The 19397-nt window shown below is 36.6% G+C and overlaps 1 protein-coding gene across 1 annotated transcript in view; it reads right to left on the bottom strand.

The window, feature by feature from the left end:
- The window catches only part of VIRMA (vir like m6A methyltransferase associated), a 36881-nt gene that overhangs the window by 5930 nt on the left and 11554 nt on the right, over positions 1-19397 (bottom strand). Inside the window, exons 8-18 of the mRNA XM_083359381.1 lie at positions 16950-18099; positions 15129-15620; positions 13601-13755; positions 13217-13299; positions 12264-12357; positions 11046-11590; positions 10418-10653; positions 9408-9660; positions 7162-7379; positions 2086-2218; positions 792-944 (exon numbers count right to left, since the gene is read on the bottom strand). Of these exons, the coding sequence (XP_083215507.1) occupies positions 792-944; positions 2086-2218; positions 7162-7379; positions 9408-9660; positions 10418-10653; positions 11046-11590; positions 12264-12357; positions 13217-13299; positions 13601-13755; positions 15129-15620; positions 16950-18099 (3512 nt within the window). The remainder of the gene's footprint in view (positions 1-791; positions 945-2085; positions 2219-7161; positions 7380-9407; positions 9661-10417; positions 10654-11045; positions 11591-12263; positions 12358-13216; positions 13300-13600; positions 13756-15128; positions 15621-16949; positions 18100-19397) is intronic.

Here is a 19397-nt window from a genome sequence, read left to right on the forward strand (position 1 = left end):
TTAAAGGTGAACAGATTTATTAAAAATTAATTTGTGTGTACTAGAAGCCATTTCATCTGATATATAACATACAAAATGCTGTTGGCAGGTTATGTAAAATCAAGAAGATAGGTAGACAAGAAGACCAAATAACCCTAAAATCTGATAGATGCAGGCAGAGAATTGTGTGAAAAGCTAAATGAATGCAGGATGGCAACCATGAAAATCAGAATCAAGAAAATCAGAATAACTGTGTTTTATCATCCAAAAATGTGATAAAATTAATCTTATATTTCTCTCATTAGCTACAGTAACTATTCAACCTGAATAATACACACAATAAAGGTAGTCCTTGACTTACAACAGTCCATTGAGTGACGACCGTTTACAGTTCCAACATCACTGAAAAAAGTGACTTATGACTATTTTTCACACTTATGACTGTTGCAGCATCCCCATGGTCACATGATCAAAATTTAGACAATTGGCAAACTGACTCACATTTATGATGACTGCAGTGTCCTGGGATCATGTGATCACCTTTTGCGACCTTCTGACAAGCAAAGTCAATGGGTAAACCAGATACACTTAGCAGTCATGTAAGTAACTTAATAACTGGCATGGTTCACTTAACAACTGTGGCAAGAAAGGTCACAAAATGGGGCAAAAAACTCACTAAACAAATGTCTCGCTTAACAACATACATTTTGGACCCAATTGTAGTCATAAGTCGAGGGCTGCCTGTATCCAATATTATAAGTTTTCACTTATATTGAATAAATATATTATTTTTTAGTGAAAGTTAACATTACCAAAACCAGTTTCTCCAGTTCAAGGAGCAGGTTTTCAGGAGTCTCTTCTTTGGTCTGCAACTGATACTTTAATTCTGCAGTACTAAGACCCAGGGTTCTGGTGGGATGACTTCCATCTACCTCCGCAAGACTGCCATCATCCCCACAACATCCCTGAAGAACATGAATAAGTATCTGGATGAAAAACTACTGCAAAAGGTATAAATAGCCATGTTATATGAAACATAATGCTGCCAGGAGAGGACACATAAAATAAACAAGCGTTCAAAAATCTTTATAACAGCTTTGTGTACACTTGTTTTCATCAAAAAGAATGCACTAATTTGTTACAGAAATGGCTAAGTTATATATTAAGAACGCAAAAGTAAAGTTGATATTATTTCTACCTTACTGATCTGAAGAGTCAGATGTTAATGCTTTTATTTCCCCCCCCCTTTGTCCTACAGTTCTCCTTTTACCATTTCCCATTTTCCCACTATTTTAATTTTCATTTGTATTTTTACACTTTAATTTAATAAAAATTATATTTTAAAAAAGAACTATACAGTCATTCTGTTCTTTAAGATGAACCTCCTTTCAATACTAAATAGATCAATATGAGATGTCTTTCCTTTTCAATATCCATGTGGAAACATACTTATCGAATATACATCAAAGGGATTTTGCAAAATACTTTTTTATACTTGTCGATCCATTATATGAAGCTCTTTTACAAAACCATATTGTTGACTATGTGATCATACATAACTGTTCTTAGAACTTTTTACTTCTCTATAATCAATATAATTATGAGGATTTTCAACATTCCGAGTAGTGGTTTGAATTACTTGATTAAGTTATTTATTAAGCAACTTTGAGTGGTTCACCAAGTAAGAAAAAATAATAGTCGAACCATATAACAGTACAGTAACATTCAAGGTAAATGAATATAAAGATGGCAAAACCAAGGAACAAGAAAAACATGCAAACACTACTCAAAAGGAGCTTCAACCACCCTACCTAAAAGCCTGGAAAGATTCCCTTGCTGAAAACCATCTGCTATTCCTATTGTTTTATGTTTTGTTATTTGTTGCTTTGATGGAATTAATAATAGGAGATAAACCTGGCATATTTTAGCAATAGAAAAGCAAGATATAAAACTTCTTCAATGACAATACTAACAAACTAAATTGACACTTTGTTTAGGAAGCATCTTAACTATTTAGAATAGCATAGTAGTCTGCTTCAAAGATATTTTGCTAAATTGCAGTAGAACAGCAACATTGCTGAAAAATGTTAGTTTGTATTGACTTACCAAAGGATCAGAATTTAGTATCTGTCTCATGAAATCCAGAAAGGAAGAGGCAAGTTCTCCTGTGTCTTTACTGAAGCTGCTCACTATTCTCTTTAATACTGTTTGCAGAGCATCAGAGTGTTTTGCCAGAGAACTAAGGTTGTGTCAAAAAGAAATGTTTTACTTTACCTACTGAATGTAATGTAGCACATAAGCGATCAAGAGACTAAAAAGCAACTAGTTCATGTCTTCATAAATGAGTATTGTTAGATATTGCTAAATGTGAAGTAATTTCATTATACTTAATATTCTTAGGTGTAGCAAGGTCTCAGATTACTACAATACTTTTAGATTAGTCAGCCAACTGCAATACCGAGACTACACACAAAAAAGAAATACTTTTAATTGCAGAGTTGATAAACAGAATCTGTCATCTATGAGGCAATTCTTATTCCTTCATTTGCACAAGAGGAGGTCTCTTCTAAAATAATTGCCATAGCAACTGATAGCCAAAACAGCCTCTATCAATACTCTCTTAAAGACTGACTGCAATTCTTATTATTGAGGAATTATTTTTATCTCATTTCTTTTAATATAACATTGAAACCAAATACCAGCAAAAATAAAAAAGAATAACAGAGTTGGAAGGGACCTTAGAGGCCTTCTAGTCCAACCCTTCTCAAGCAGGAGACCCTATACCATTCCAGACAAGTGTCAGTCCAGTCTCTTCTTAAAAGCCTCCAGTGATGGAGCACCCACATGAAGCATGATGAAGCATGACATCATTGGAGCCAACCCACACTCTTTCCATATTAACTATTACAAATGGGTTCATCCACCTCCGTGGCCCAATGCAGGGAGAAAAGAAGACCGCAGGATGCAGAATACTTTATTCTCTTTATAAATCTGCAAACAGATGCAAATGTGATGACATCATTGAACAAAGCACAGGCAGTCAACTAGCTTTGTAATCCTAATTATCACCTCTGGGACAGAATTTATACATCATCTTCCAAGCTCAACTTTCCAAATTTCAGTGAAGAATTTTACTGGAAAATTCGAAATTGCTCAAGTCAGGATTGGATATAGTGTGTCTCCAGGAAGTGCACATTAAAAAGCAACATGAAACTGTTTTGCATTGTTCAAAATTAGGTAATTTATTTGTGGCCTTAGCAGATAAAAAGCAAAGGGGAGTGGTTTTTTATGTTACGTATTTGAAAGCTAAATTAATTTATCAAGGCGAAGATGGGAGAGTCCTAATGATTGAAGTCGAGATTGGTTGTCACAGCTCACTGCTGGTGGGGATATATGCCCTGAATGGAGCCCAAAAACAATTTTATGAAAGGCTGTATTATAGGTTGGTAGATTTGCAGTATGATCAAATTTGCATAATAGATGATTTTAATGAGATTATAAATAAGGAGATGGACTATAATTGTGATCAGGAACAAGGGGTTAGGAGGCTGACAGATAGGCGGATACTTCCCAAAATATGTGACGAGATGAGGGAGGAGCTTGGCCTTCGAGATGCCTGGCGGGAGTTGAACCCAAATAGGAAGCAATTTACTTTCTTTTCTACGAGGCATAGATCTTGGTCACGCTTGGACATGCTATGGATGACGGCCGAGATAAGATCTCTAGCCACTGTGGAAATACAGACTAAGTTATGGGCTGATCACAACCCCATAGTGGTGGTATGGGGTGAAGGTAGGATTGGGAAAAGGAGAAGGTGGACCCTTGATGTAGCAATATTAAGAGATATAGAATTCCAGCAGTTAATTAAGAGAGAAAGGGAGCTTTTTTTTAGGGTGAACGATAATGGGGAGACGACGTTACAAATCCTTTGGGATACGGCGAAAGCTTATATGCATGGGGTGGCAATTAAATTTATCGCGAGGAAGAAAAAGGTTAAATTACGGGAAAGGGAGGAGTGGGTAGAGAAATTAAGAGAAGCAGAAGGGGACTTACAACAACACCCATTAGATCGAAGTTTGGGAGAGAAGGTTGATAGAATTAGACATCAGATTATGCTATTAGAACAGGTTGATTTGGCCCAGAAAATTCGAAGTGTCAGGCAGCACCATTTTGAACACGCTAACAAAGCAGGGCGCTGGTTGACTTACCAGTTGAAGAAAGAGAAAGAGAAAAGGTTTATTGATCAACTACAAGATGAGACAGGAGAGATTAGAGTAGATATGGATGGAAAGAAGAGAATTACACAAGATTTTTTTTTCACGCCTATACTTTGGAGAAGAGGTACAGGAGAATAAGATCTTGGACTATCTGACTTACGTAGATTCCCCTGTAGTCCCACAAGACATGAGGGAGCTTTTAAATGGAGAGATAACAGAAGGGGAGATAGAAAGTGTGATTAGGAGTCAAAAGACGGGTAAGACTCCAGGTACAGATGGCTTGCCTGCCGAAATTTATAAATTGCTCTCAGAGACTTTGGTGAAATATTTGAAAGATCTATTTAATGCAGTTTTAGAGGAATCTGTAGTTCCCAAATCTTGGTCCGAAGCCTATATCACATTAATTCCTAAAGAAGGCACTGATCACTCACAAATCAAGAATTATAGACCTATCTCCCTTTTAAATACAGATTATAAGATATTTGCTTCTACTATGGCTGGGAGACTTAAAAGATTTTTGAGTAGTTTTATTCATAGTGACCAAAATGGCTTTCTACCATCTAGGCAGATTAGGGATCACTTGAGAATTATAATCGATGTGCTGGAGTATTATGAGGCCCAACGTGATAAACAGTTAGCATTGGTATTCCTTGATGCCCAAAAGGCATTTGACGAGGTGAATTGGAGGTATCTAAACTGGTTATTGAGGTACATGGATTTTGGTCCAAGGTTTTTGAATGCATTCCAGGCAATTTATAAGGAGCAAACTGCCAAAATTTTGATTAATGGAGAGGAATCGGAAGAGGTGAAAATAGCGAGAGGAACGAGGCAAGGCTGTCCTATGTCTCCCTTGTTATTTATTTTATCTTTGTAGCCATTTTTGAGAGCCTTGAGAGGAGACCCAGAAGTTAAAGGGTTGAGGATAAAAGAACAAGAATATAAAGTCCAGGTGTTCGTGGACGATTTAGTGTTTATTCTTGAAGAACCTATAAATTCGGGTAAGCGTCTCTTGGAGAAGTTGGAGGAGTATGGAGAGGTGGCAGGGTTACAGATCAACAGAGAAAAAACGAAAGTTATGGTAAAGAATATGACGATAGCGCAAAGGTTGGAGTTGCAAGGCAAGTTGGGGCTGCAGGTCGAACGTAAGGTAAAATATCTTGGAATCTGGCTCACAGAATGGTGCTCCTCAGTTAAAGAAAATAACTATCAAAAATTATTGGTACAAATATCAAAGGACTTGGAGAAGTGGAACAAATTGCCCCTGTCTCTATTTGGTAGAATAGCATTAATAAAGATGCAGGTTTTGTCGAGATTTCTTTTTCTTTTTCAAACAGCTCCAGTGAAGTTAGACAGTTCGTTTTTTAAGAACTTGGAGAGACTTGTTTCTAAATTTGTTTGGGCAAGTAAAAAACCTCGGGTTAAAGCTAAGATAATGCAAGGACCAAAGGCAGAGGGAGGACTTGGGCTCCCTAATTGGAAGTATTATTATGTTGCGGCGTTGTTAGTTTGGATAAGGGAGTGGATGACTCTCCAAAATAGGCGGTTGTTAGCGTTAGAGGGACATGATCTATCCCAAGGGTGGCATGCTCATTTGTGGCGGGAGTCAAGAAGCCCACCGAAATATTTTATTAGGTATTATTTGCGTAATATACTATTAGGGGCTTGGTCGTTAGTTAGGAAGAAGTTTTATACGAGGACACCGTATTGGCTGTCGCTGATGGAAGCATTGACCTACCCTAATGTGTTTAACCCAGAAAAAAGGGTGATTTATAAAGAATTATTGCATTCAAATGGAGAATTAAAATCTAAATCGCAATTGCAGGAACAGGGTATCCAGGTAGATTGGTGGGCGTATATGCAGCTTCGCAGTCGGTTTATGAAGGAGAAAGTGGTGCCAGGGATTACTAGAGAAGCTCAAGGATTCGATAAGATTCTTTTCGGGAAAAGTGAGAAGTTGCTGGCAAAATGTTATTCTTTACTATTGGATATGGATGGGTTAAATGAGCTTACAGAGGGCTTTAGGGTCGCCTGGGAAAGGAATCTGGGTTACCAAATTGATCGTGATAAATGGCAGTCCATCTGGGAGAAAAATGTTAGGCTAACGAAATCTAATGCATATAAGGAGAATGTTTGTAAGATGATGTTTCGTTGGCATCTCCCTCCAGCTAGATTGGGTAAAATGTTTTTGGGTGTGTCCCCAGCGTGTTGGAAGTGTGGAGAAAGAGAGGGCACCTATTACCACCAGTGGTGGACCTGCGGCGAAGCGAGGAAGTATTGGCATCAGCTTCATATATGGTTGAATGAGATTTTAGGACATTCTGTTAAATTGACTCCTGAGACGTTTTTGTTAGGCTTAAAACCAGACAATCTGAATAGATCTGCATGGTATTTGATGTCGCATTTGTTAACGGCGGCACAGATTTTATGGGCTCAATATTGGAAGAATTCTGTTAGTCCTCCCGAGGATCTGTTAATCAAGAAATTTATTGATTGTGCGGAATCGGACCGTTTGACCATGCTGTTGAAAGGGGGATACAGATTATTATTTATGGTTGACAAAAAGGGATGGTTACGGGAAGGATTGATTCTACAATGTAACAGCAACTTGTCTAAATCATTAGAATGTTTATTATTATGTTGTGTATTTTTCTAAAAGAATTTTAATAAGCACTGCGATGTATTGTTATGATGTAGTTGTGGATGATTTCAATAAAATAAAAATATATATTCAAAAAAAAAGAATTTTACTGGAAAATTCATCTTAAATTTTGATTGTAAGAAACAGAACATAAAGAGTATTGAAAGATATGATGCTCACTTTAGGAAGCTAATTTTTCAGGTACTAATTTTCACTGTAACTTTTTCTTGACGTTGAACTGATACGCCTAATCTCCACTGAAAATGAATGGGAACTGCACAAAATTTACACGTACTTTTAGAAAGATTTGAAATGGGGAAATTATACCTTTTGAGATGATAGAATCCATAATCGTGCTCTGTAAGGAACATCATTGTCCTAATACAAGTCAGCAAGCAGGTATAGCTGCTTTCAGCATTAACAATTGTTTCCATCAGGCAGTCACAGATGGAAGCCATGAGTTCTTTGCCTGGCAATGAATTGGAAAGCTGCTCCAATTCAGAAAGAGTGCTTTCTGAGGAACTGGGCAGGATCAGGGCAATGTCCTGTAAAAAAAAAAGTCGATGCATTATTGAAAGGCAGGGGCATATTTTATAATTATGGCACTGCAAGCAATAGCTGGGACTCAAAGAACTAATTTAGAATGTGCCTTGGTCCAGGGAGAAAAGACTGAAAGATTTTCTCTTTTTCGAATAACAGACCAACACAACATATTACAAAAGATAACTGAGATTCCCTACAGTAGTAATGTTAGCAGCACAGAAAGCAGATTGATTGCTCACAATAATTAATTGACTAATAGGTAACTCCTTTAGGTCAGTGGGCACACTGGGGATTTTGAGAGCATGTTGTATATATTCTTACAAAATGACAACAGAATGGAAACTGCTAGTCATAAAATGCCAATTTAAAGCTACAATAAAGGTTCTTCTTTGACATCTACTCTATTGCTTACTTCTAGGCATCCTAATAGGTCAGGGGTTCCCAACCTGGGGGTGTGAGACGATATTCCAGAGGGTGCGAAAACTTGGGTTTTCAAAATTATAGTGTATGTGCATAATTCGTTACCATTATTTTGAACTTTTGTAAGGGGTGCGAGAACATATCAAACCGTTCTAGGGGGTGTGGGGTATAGAAAAGGTTGGGAGCCACTGTATTAGGTAATACCAATCTGCTACATTATTACAGAAATCTTAAGAGTAGCCAACTTGCTTTAAAAGCATGACAACAGATTATTCAACATATTGCCTTAGTATTTATTCACTTTTTGTAAATTTGTAACATTTGTCTGTGATCAGAAATAAAGAAGTTTGCTTTTCTCAGCAGACGAACATGCTATCCACATGCTGGATTCAACTACCTATCCTTTTTACTTTCAAAGAATACCTATGTATTCTATAGTTTGGGGGACTTGGAATATCTAGTGTTGGAAGTCTGGCATGTATCAACATAACTATCTGTAAGCATAATGACCCCTGGGAATCAGTTGCCTATTGCTGCATTATTTCCAATGCAAAGTTTTCTAAAGAGGGAAGTCTTTTGAATCTTGACTAGTGAACTTAAGAATGACTATTATATTCAATATTAGAGGCATTTTTCTAAGGGAATGCTCATTTAGAACTATTATTTGCACAGAAGCAGAAATTGAGGTTTAATTCAGAAAGTTCAGCAAAACTAAGCCATCTAAAACTAAAATACGCAAAATAATAGAATACAAAATTCTAATTACTGTAAAATTTCAAACAGAGTAGAGTTAAAAAAACAAATATTAATCTACACAAATTTGCCTTATTAAGAATTAGGACGTCTTAGACACATAAACAAGTTATTACAATCCAACTATTACAAAACCCTGCAGTAAACTGCAAATCTTTATAATTCATTCTGTTGATCTGTTCATGTGGTAAATTACTTGGGGGTCATTAATCTGGAGAAATGTCAGCATTTAGTATTGGGGAAGTGTCCAAGGGAGGAAATCACAAAAAAACAAACCCAGAATGTAAATACGCATATGTTGGTAGCACTACCATAGTACAGCAGACAAGATTCTGAATCTGTTTTGATATACAGCACAACTATTTCCAAACAAAGAATATATTTGGGAGTAGTCCTAAGGACCGGAATTGGTGACCAACAATTCCATCACTAAACAAGACATAATGTAACCGCAACAGACTTATGACCTTTCTTACACCGTCATTATTAAACAAATCACCTCTAGTCATTAAATAAGACATCACATGACCACAACTTTTGATTTCACTGCTGGCTTCTCCATTGATTCTATTTGTTGGAACCTGGCTGTGAAGCACAGAAATTGTGATCACATGACCACAGGATGCTGCAATGGTCATAAATATGAGGACCAGTCATAAAGTTATATTTTTTCAGCCCTGTATAACTTCTGTGGTCACTAAACAGGACAATGGTTAAGCAAGGACTACCTACAGACCATTATTTCACAGCCTACCAATGCATTACAGTACATTCATGTATCTAAGTGTGTGAGGATGTAACCATGGGAACACGTGAAGAATGAAGATATTCTTCTTTAGATTTTCCATTTTAAATACCTGGTCACAGAAGGACTGTAAAATAGAAGCTAAGTATTCTGAACACTGCTGATGAATGATGTTTTCCCCTGCAGTCTGCATCAAAGTCAAAAGTTCTAGGAAAACTTCGGCGTATTTTTCATCACCTTTAGCAGTTCCATTAATCAGGTGCAAAATAGCCAATTTACAAGCTTTGTGCGAAGCCAGAGCATCAAATAAAGCAAGCAAGCGGGTGGTCTGACCAGTATATTGTTTCTCCTTATCTTCTGGGTTGCTGAAATGATGAGAAATTTCTTTATTAGGATGATAGCACACTAGATAGAAATGTAAATCAAAACAAACATGTTTGAACATTTCCATTCACCCCTTTTGCTCTCTCTCAATATAGATATATAGATATAAACAGTACATACGTACATACATACAGATATATGTAAGCAATGTTCATTTCTGCACAAATGTAAACTGCCACCTATCTGAAAAGTTACCAGTGTGAGGGAATACTACCATAGCTACATGGGTAATAATGATGTTAGTGGTATTTAAGTGGCTTGAATGAAATCAAATATTCAGGAGATGAAAGCAAATTGTGGAGGATTTTTTCTGGTTTCACCCACTTCTCTGTACTAATCTTCTAACTTCTGTTCTAGAACTATAAAGAAATGAAATGAAATGCAATACATTTTGATGTGCAGTTCCCTAACACTTGACACACTATTCAAAGATCAAACCTGGTTCTTGCCCCCAACCCCACAATACACACTGGTGCTACAGAACACATTTTGTAGCTAGACGGACAATCATGTAACTGAAGGAACAGAAGGCGTAGGGTCAAAAGCAATTGATTAAGTGTTTAATAAGATAGGAAAGGAGAACGTAACCCATACAAGACCTCTTAAGTCTCCTTTCAAGTGTGAGGAGGCAAAATTGTGACCAATGAAATCAACTTTTCTACTTTTGATGAATCATTAAACAAATTATTAGACAATAATTGTCTTGTTTAGGCAATATTAAGAGATATTGAAATGTACCTTTGCAGATCTTCTACAAGTAGATCTAAGACAGTTCTCATAATAAGGAGAGCCGTTGGTGAGGCCAAGTCACACAACTGTACACAAATGCGCCTTAGCATATGCTGAATGGGCTGGCAAGTGGAGCCAGAAAAGGATCGTACTATTTCTTGCAGTAACTTTGCCTGGACATGAAGATGCATGCTCCAAAGTTTTCTAGTATTGAGAGCTACTGATAAGTCATGTGGTTCAATAACCTATGGAAAACAAAATAATCCTTTGAAATGCACAATAATCATACATTTGCAAAATGCTGTGCTATTCTCTACTCTGGAATTTCATAGAAAATGTATTGCCAAGAAGAGTATGTCAACTGGAATTCATATTCAAAATTATTCCCACAAAACAGACATAAACGGAAACAAGTTTACACATCCAGGTGCTCCATACAAATATCCCTGTGGTACCTGGCCCTATATTTTCCTTGGTTCTCCAGACTATATTTTGCTTAATGATTCTAGACAGTAATAAAACCAACTTCCGCATGTATACAATATAATTATGTTAATAAAAATACAATTCATACATGTTTCATAGTTCAACTGTCAGATCAGCTTATTTTTAAAATCAGTTGGTAGTTTTTATTTACCTGAGTGGTCTGCATAGGCAATGGAAGAGGCAGTAGTTCTGAAAGTAATATAAGGCCAGAGAAAAATCCTTCTGGAATTCTTAGAACAGAAGTAAGGACCTCTTTTAGCATTAATGACCAAGTATTATTGGCTAGAGTTTCTTCGGAGATAGTTAACTTCTCATTAACACCCTGGGTGAAAGTTAACAAGATATCAACAATATCATTCTGGATTTTCTGTTCATCACTGTCCAAACGTCCAGAGAGTGTTATAGAACATAAAAGCATGTGTAAAGAAATAAGTGCTGAAGGAACACGCATATCTTTAAATTCAAAAGATCCTCCCCGTAGCAATTCAGTCAACATGGTCTTCAAAAGTGTGAGAGTACATCGGGCCATAGAGATTGTAGTGACTCTGTGAAGAGTTGTTCCCATGTTGACATGGAGTCTCCAGGGCTGAATAAGAATGCTGTTTAGTTTTTGCAGAATTCTGATAAAAGTGTCCATTCCTTCAGAAGAAAAGAGCTGAATAACTGCAAGGTTCCATTTAAGGTCCTTCTGCTGACCTTTATAAAAGATAGGAGAAATAATGTATAGTCTTTATATTTTATTCTCTATTTTACTATTAAGTACAGGTAGTCCTTGACTAACAACAGTTCATTTAGTCACCATTCAAAGCTACAACGGCAATGAAAAAAGTGACTTATGACAGTTTTTTACACTTATGACCGTTGCAGGATCCCTATGGTCACATTATCAAAATTCAGATGCTTGGCAACTGACTCTTGTTTATGACGGTTGCAGTGTCCCAAGGTCATGTGATCAGCTTCTGTGACCATTGACAAGCAAAGTCAATGGGAAAGCCAGATTCACTTAACAACTTTGTTACTAACTTAACAATTGCAATGATTCACTTAACAACAGTAGCAAGAAAGGTCATAAAAATGGGGTAAAACTCACTTAACAAATTTTTCACTTAACAACATACATTTTGGGCTCAATTGTGGTCATTAAGTCGTGGACTATCTGTAATATAAATTGGACACAATGATTCTGTTGGTGACCAAAGCTAAATATTTTTACATATTTCTTTCACTCAGGAAAAATGAACTGCGAATTACTCCAGTGTGTGTATATGATCAATATACATATCCAAAAAACAATATATTTTAGACTGTTTGTGTGATTTAATACAAATACATTCTACTGAATGAGAACTAAGAAGTTAAATATTGTTACCTTCAACAGAAGGTGGAGGACATGCAATATGACACAAGACACGAAGTGCTGTAGGGAGACCAACTCCTTCCTGAGTCATCAAGCTATCAATGTTCTTTAAAGTAAAGAAGTAGATAATGATTTAAAAATACATATTCAAAAGGGATATATCTGACTTAACAGACAACATTGCTTCTGCACAAACAATGGAGAGATCAATTTAATTTTTGTACACAACCAAGAGAGTTACGCAAAAACCAGTTCCCATTTTGACTAATAGTGTAGATTTTAGGATTTGAAGTTCACTTATAAAGCACAGGAATATTGAAAGCCTGACTTATGTAACTCACCAGCAATTATTCAGCAGTCTAGCAATGGATTTTGTTCAAGATTTGGTCCTTCCTTATTGCACAATACATCCAGCTTTATTTTAAAAAGAGCACAATTTGTATGTGTTCTGTTAGGTCACTATTCCAATATTTAAAATATTTGGATACCAAACTAAATATTAGCATATATTTGTTTCATGAATATTTAAGTAAAACTGTAAATAGAATAAAGGGGGCTAAGGTAGGCGGACCAATCTAGATCCCAATAAAGGAGAATATTTGTAGCTCAGGATTGAAATGAGGAACTAATCTAGAGTTTTCAGCAACTCAAAGTGAACAGCAATCATAGGATTGCCAATCCAATTTTTTCCCTTCCCAAAATATTTTAATTGATCAGCATGTCTACTTTCAACATCATCTGAACTAAAATTTAACTCCAAAATACATCTGTTCAAAAAGATGAGTAGTTTGCTATTCTAATAAGTCATATTTCTTTTTTACTTTTGATTTATTAAATGTACATGCCATTCATCTCACTGTCCAAGGATGGCAATGTAAAGGAAACCATGTAAAAACTAAACAATTGTTATACAGTACAGCAAAAATGCACTCCCCCTTATGCTTTTACTTATTTATTTTACTGACCTGTTTAATATATTCAATGAGATTTGGGATGCAATTAATTTCAAATCGGACTGTTTTCAATGGCTCCAACCATTTACTAAGTTCTAAAAACAAACAAGATCATTTGATGAATGTTATATGATGCGTTCAAAAAAAATGTGAAAACCATTAGAGCGGTTTTGATTCTAAAACACTGAATCTTAACAATGGGGACATACTCATTTTAACCAAAAGTCTAAGAAATATTTATACAATTTTATAATATGAATAGTATATTACGTACATTGTTTAAAAACCAATTTTATAAGAAGACTGCTAAAGAACCTAGTAACCTTAATACATGCAATAGTGAAACAGAATATCAGAAATATTTAAAACATTGTCCAACGATAACAAACACCGTACCTTGTAATTTGGTATTATTTTCATCAGCTTTGCAAAGCTTCAACAGGGGTGCTGAGTACAGCTCAAGCATCTGGACATCACTTGAAGACTGTACCACCAGTAGAACAAGGATGCAGGCATAATTGTACGCAACTGACTTTTTTGATTTGGAATCACTGAAATGTAAGTTTAAAAAAAAACCACCTAGAACTTACTAATTTACTTCACTATTACTTCATTTCATATTTTAGTCTTCATACTAAACATAAAACCCAGAGATTAAGTTTCCATCACTGGCTTCCCACCCCGCTCCAGAAATTTAGAGGACACATAGAAATCACAGAAGAAGGAAAAGTAACTGTGCAAGAGAATTCTCACCAGCTCAGCATAGGATTCCATCTTACAGCATTAAACCTAGTTATCATTAAAGTTCAAAGGGATTTTTATCAAGCCATCCTATTCTTTCATATTCCTTCTACTTTTAAAATGTATCATACCCCATATGGAGAAAAGTAATTAGAAGCAAACAATAATCTTTAGAATAAAAACTTAATAAAAAAATAGTATTATTCTGAACTCAGATGACATTCCAATTGATCCTGTTACAGATAGTCCTCGAGTTATTACTGTAATTTGAATTAGAATTACCATCACCAAGCACAGCAGTTCTAAAGCATGTCACATGATTGCACTGCTTAGTGACAACAATCCAGGCAACCCTGGTTGATGTCATGACTCCAGTTGCATGGGGTCATTAAGTAGAAAGAAGGAGAAGTCTCAGGTAAAGAGCATGGGGGTGGGGGAGGAGGCGAGGCCCTGGGTAGCTCAGTGGAGGCTGTGCACGAGTTGGGGGAGGAAGGTGTTGCAGTTTGGCTCAAACTTAGGGAGACGGGGGAAAGAGGGTGCAGGGTGCGTACGAGTGCAGGGAGGCAGGAAAAGAGGGCAAAGCGTGCATGCAAGAGAAGGGCAAAATGACAGCATAGTGCAGGGGTCCTCAAACTTGCTGGCTGGAGAATTCTGGGATCTGAAGTCCACAAGTCTTAAAGTGGCCAAGTTTGAGGACCCCTGGTATAGTGCATGAGTGAAGAAAGGCTGGGAGTGGAGGAGACTTGTATCCTTTCCTAATGCCTTCCCCACTGATTTTGCTTGAAGCTCACAAATTATCTGACCATGGGACATTGCAACCAGTTTATGTGTAAACTGTTTCCCAAGTGCTCAAATTTTTTTCACATGACCGCAGGAGTGCTGCAATGACCGGAACTCCTGAGGACCAGTCTTTTAAGTCCCTTGGTTCAGCGCCATCGCAACCTGGAATGGCCATAACTTGAGGACTACCTGTACAGGAGCCGACACGAGACGTTACTTAATGTCTAACACTTACTGATGAGGCCAGTCGCTCTCTCTCTGCCCAACCCCCCCTCAAAAAAATGCATCTCTGGAACAAGTAGAAAGCAGCAGCATTGTGTACACTTTCTTGAGCTGCACAAAACAAAGACAGAATATTGTGAGTCCCCCCATTACAGATATAAACCTAATAATAAATCATTACCCTAATGCTTCTTTGGAATAGAACTCCATTAAAGTAATAAGGCTCTGGAGATTCTTCTCAAGGCTGAAGACATGGGCAACAGCAGCTCTTCCTACCGGGTTAAAAGTGATCAAGTAAAGATTATGAAGTGTTCCCAGGAGATCTGAATGGTCAGTTTCATCAGTGGCTATGCAACGCTGGAAGTGGCTGAACAATTCTGAAATGCACTGCAGTGTCTGAGTCGAATGAAGAAGCCATAAGGGAAATGCTTCATCGCCTGCCCCATCTGTTTGCAGACCTTCTTCTTGATCGAGATCCGAAAACTGACAAAATGCTCGAACCAGCAAATTGGTGGCTTCATATTCAGAGAGGAAAAAAAGGAGACCTTTCTGTGACTGTGCTAAAAACCTCAGAATATCTCTGACAGACTGAAGCACTCCAGGATGCACATTTGTTATTGGATTGGACAATAGCAAAGTGACAGACTCCAAAAAATTGTGATTGTGGAGATACCTGAAGAAATGAAAATAGAAAGATAAATAATATTATATTGAAATAATAAATAATATCTATCCCCTATATTTTCCCATAAGATAGCTAAACTGCAACGTCAATATATTTGTATTACAAGGCACCATTGTGGTTTGGAATATAAGGCAAATCCCACAAATGCAAAGTGGGATTAATTAATATCACATTAATTGATATCACCAATATTAAAAGCAAAACTGATATCCATCTTCACTGGAGAAAGCAATTATGTTTGAAAGAGTTAGAGGTAAAAGGAAAGCAGGCCGTCAGAGAACACAGTGGCTGGACACCATCAAAGCTGACACCAGCCAGAGCACAGAACAATTCAAAATAGTAATGAAAAATCGGAAGATGTAGAGGACAATAACAGTATCAACAGCATCATCATGATATTCATCTAAGCCTGAATTTAATTTCAATAGATCCATATCTGTTTTTATATTTTTGCATTAAAAAACATAAAACATAAAAATTTTTACTGACTGCTATATATTTATTCAATCCAAGAAATCAAGAATATTTGTTAAAAGTTAATTAAGGATTTTGCAAATCAGATGACCTCAAATGTCCCTACAAACTTACATTAATTAGCTACTGCTAAGCTTGTAAGCCGCCCTGAGTCTTCGGAGAAGGGCGGGATATAAATGGAATTAAAATAAAATAAATAAAATAAATAAATTAATGAAGCAGATGGCTAATTATTACTATTTTTATCAATATAAGCAGAAAGCACCACCATAGTAACAACGAGATTACTACAATTTTCAAATCAGAAATACTTTAGGATTTTCAGGGAGTAGATGATGCACAATTTAGAGAACAGAATCTTCTCTTATAAACCTGAAGAACTCAGAATAGTACATTGGTTAGCAAGTATTAAGGACTTGCAAATTACCTAGTCTTCAATTCTAAGTAAACATTTGAGTAACTCAAATCTTATTAATTTAAATGGGGAAAGTGAGCTGACTTGATAAGGGAAATGAGAAGAAATAAACAAAGAAATGGAAATGAACGTAGTAGAGATTAAAATATTTCCTCTGTTAAATCAACAATCTTTATTAAATAATGGACATGTATTATAAGAACATATTAAATATTGGAAAAAGAAATCTGGTGATCGCCTGGAACATGTAAGCAGAAATTCCCAAACTGGGTCAAGTTTCAACTCCAATTAGCCTAGGTTTGGCTTTTAAATATGCTGTGCAGTAACAATGGAAGTCTGATGAACTTATCTTGAAGGTACCAACTAGAAAAAACCAGGATAAGCAAAACTGAAGCCATCTACCAAAATCAAAATACAAATATACATACCTGAACAGAACTGGAAAAGGATCGTCCCTTTCTGGAGGGCCTGTAATACGTGCTGTTGTTGGAAAAGATTTCACAGGTGGCTGCACCATAGTGTGCGGGGCTGTCTCCATCAAATGCAAAATTTCATCTAACAGGTTAATGAGTTTTTCAATTTCTCCTTCATTCATAGTGGAGGACTCCAAAAGATTGTCCATATCCATTGGAACATCCACATCATTTTCATATTCCTGGCTGCCTCTTTCAGGTCCAGCATCTGGATCCTGCTCAGACTCAGAATGATTTGGAAGCGGTGGAGAATTTTCTGCTAGCTGGTCGCCAATTTTTTTTACCTCAGACAGAATCTCATAGAAGTGACATTTCTGTAAAATGGCAGAACCTGCAGTGACTACCCTTACAGTCTGATCCAGGAGAATGAGTTCCAACAGTCTCTGATAGCCACTTTTTTCACTGGCCTCCAAACTATTTCTCAAAAAAACCTCCATTCCTTCAGTCATGCTAATAACACTATCCAAAGCTTTGAAAGCATTAAGTTTAAGGGAAGAGGACACATGATCCGCAAAGAGCAACTCAAATAAAGAATCAATTACTCCCCCTTGCAAGAGTGCTTCTATTCCTCGAGTTCCACATTCTGCCAGCGAAGAGGCAAGTTTTGTCCCAGCTTTCAGCTGACGGACATTCAAAGCAATTGGTTGTCTCAAGGCTACTTGAAGATTTAAAGACTGCATTGTCCAGTCAACCAACTGGCTTAGGTAATCCTGGCTTGTATCCTTTAATTGCAAATAACTTAGTCCTTTGGCTACCAAACTGGGTATTTCTTCCAAAGCTGTGACCCACTTTGCACCTCTCTCCTCCTGATATAATTCAAGGAGCTCAGTCAATTTAACAGAACTCTCTACTGCCCCGCTGTTTTCCTTCTCTAGATCTTGATCTCTCATCTTGGCAATTTCCATCTCAAAAGTGGTCTTATAGGGGCAACTGAAATACAGAAGGGGTCCAAGCTCCCTATCAAAAGGATCGTAGGTTACAGGTGGCACTCTGGCTAAATCTTCAGCAGTATATTCAATGTCAAAACTTGGGTATTTAAACGTCTCTCGTTCCAAGTCAGCAATTCCATCTTCATCACTTGAAATCTGTTCATAACCATCATCTCCTGAAATGAATATGTAAAATAGCCTTATTAAAAACATGCTATAAAACTCATGTTTTAACTGTTGATTAGATAGCATATTTGCTCCCCATTTGTATGTGTCCTCCTATACATTCATACCCCCCAAAGCAATAAATAATGTATTTAATTAATTTTCTGTTCCAAAAGTTTCTGTAAGTTTCAATCACATGGACCTCTAAAAATGTGCATGTACCACAAAAAAATGACTGCCAAGTAAACAAGACCAAGATCGGACTTCAAGTATTCAAAGAGAAAACAAAGAGAAATACTTTGGCTAGCAATAGTATCTCATGCTTAGAAGCTGCCGTTACTAACTCAAAATAGAACACAGATGCTCAAATACATATTAATATGCAGAGATAAATTCCAAGAGTCTTTGCAAAAAAATATTTGAATTTACTGGCCTACAATCCCCACAGCCCTCCCAAAGATTGCAAACGATCTTTATTGCAGCCGTACTAAAAAGGTCACTAAGACATATTGAATGGCTCCCTTGCTTTCTGGCCCTTGTTCAGATGGAATGCCTGTGTTTAGAGTTATTTGACTCCTATTGTATCTTTAACAGGATAGGGGAAGAAAATATACTATATAAGAAAAAATTTATTTTAAAAGAATGTAGAAATGTTGCTAATGTGAGAACATCTCATTATTAAATGTCAGAACAGGGACTAATTAGCCCTAATAGAATGACACTACTCACTACTGGGTGGAGTGAGGAAGGATATCAGTACAGCAAATAAATACGTCAATTTAAGCTTTGGAAAAATTAATTTCAAAGTATATTTAGGGCTCATCAACAACTCACATGTGACTGAATTATCGCAAATTATTTGATTATATATCCAATTATTCCCTTTTCACTCACAAATGTTGGTAGCCTCTCTTGTAAAAATGAATACATACTTTCATCCTTTTCTAAAAATTAACAGTTAAATCTTCCTTTCTAAAATTATGAATTTTCAAAATTGGTTCTTAAATACCATAGTCTCAGCTTGCAGGTAGATCAAGGATTGACAGATAACATCAAGCAAGTATTCAATTATATGCACTGCAATATGCAAAACACTGTCAAGAAACTAAATACATTTTTGTGCATTGTATATTTAGTTCCCTCATTTGGACATCAAAATATATATTAGTGGAGTTATTTTAGAAAGATCCAAAGCTTTTTTTCTCTCTCAGATGTGACAATAATGAGAACAGAATTTCCTCCTGGCTACCTGATATAGGCATTGGTTCATCTTCATCGTCATCAGATGGAGGGGGGCCAGGTGGGATTC

This window comes from Vipera ursinii (assembly GCF_947247035.1).
Source record: "Vipera ursinii genome assembly, chromosome: 3".
NCBI classification, from domain to species: domain Eukaryota; kingdom Metazoa; phylum Chordata; class Lepidosauria; order Squamata; family Viperidae; genus Vipera; species Vipera ursinii.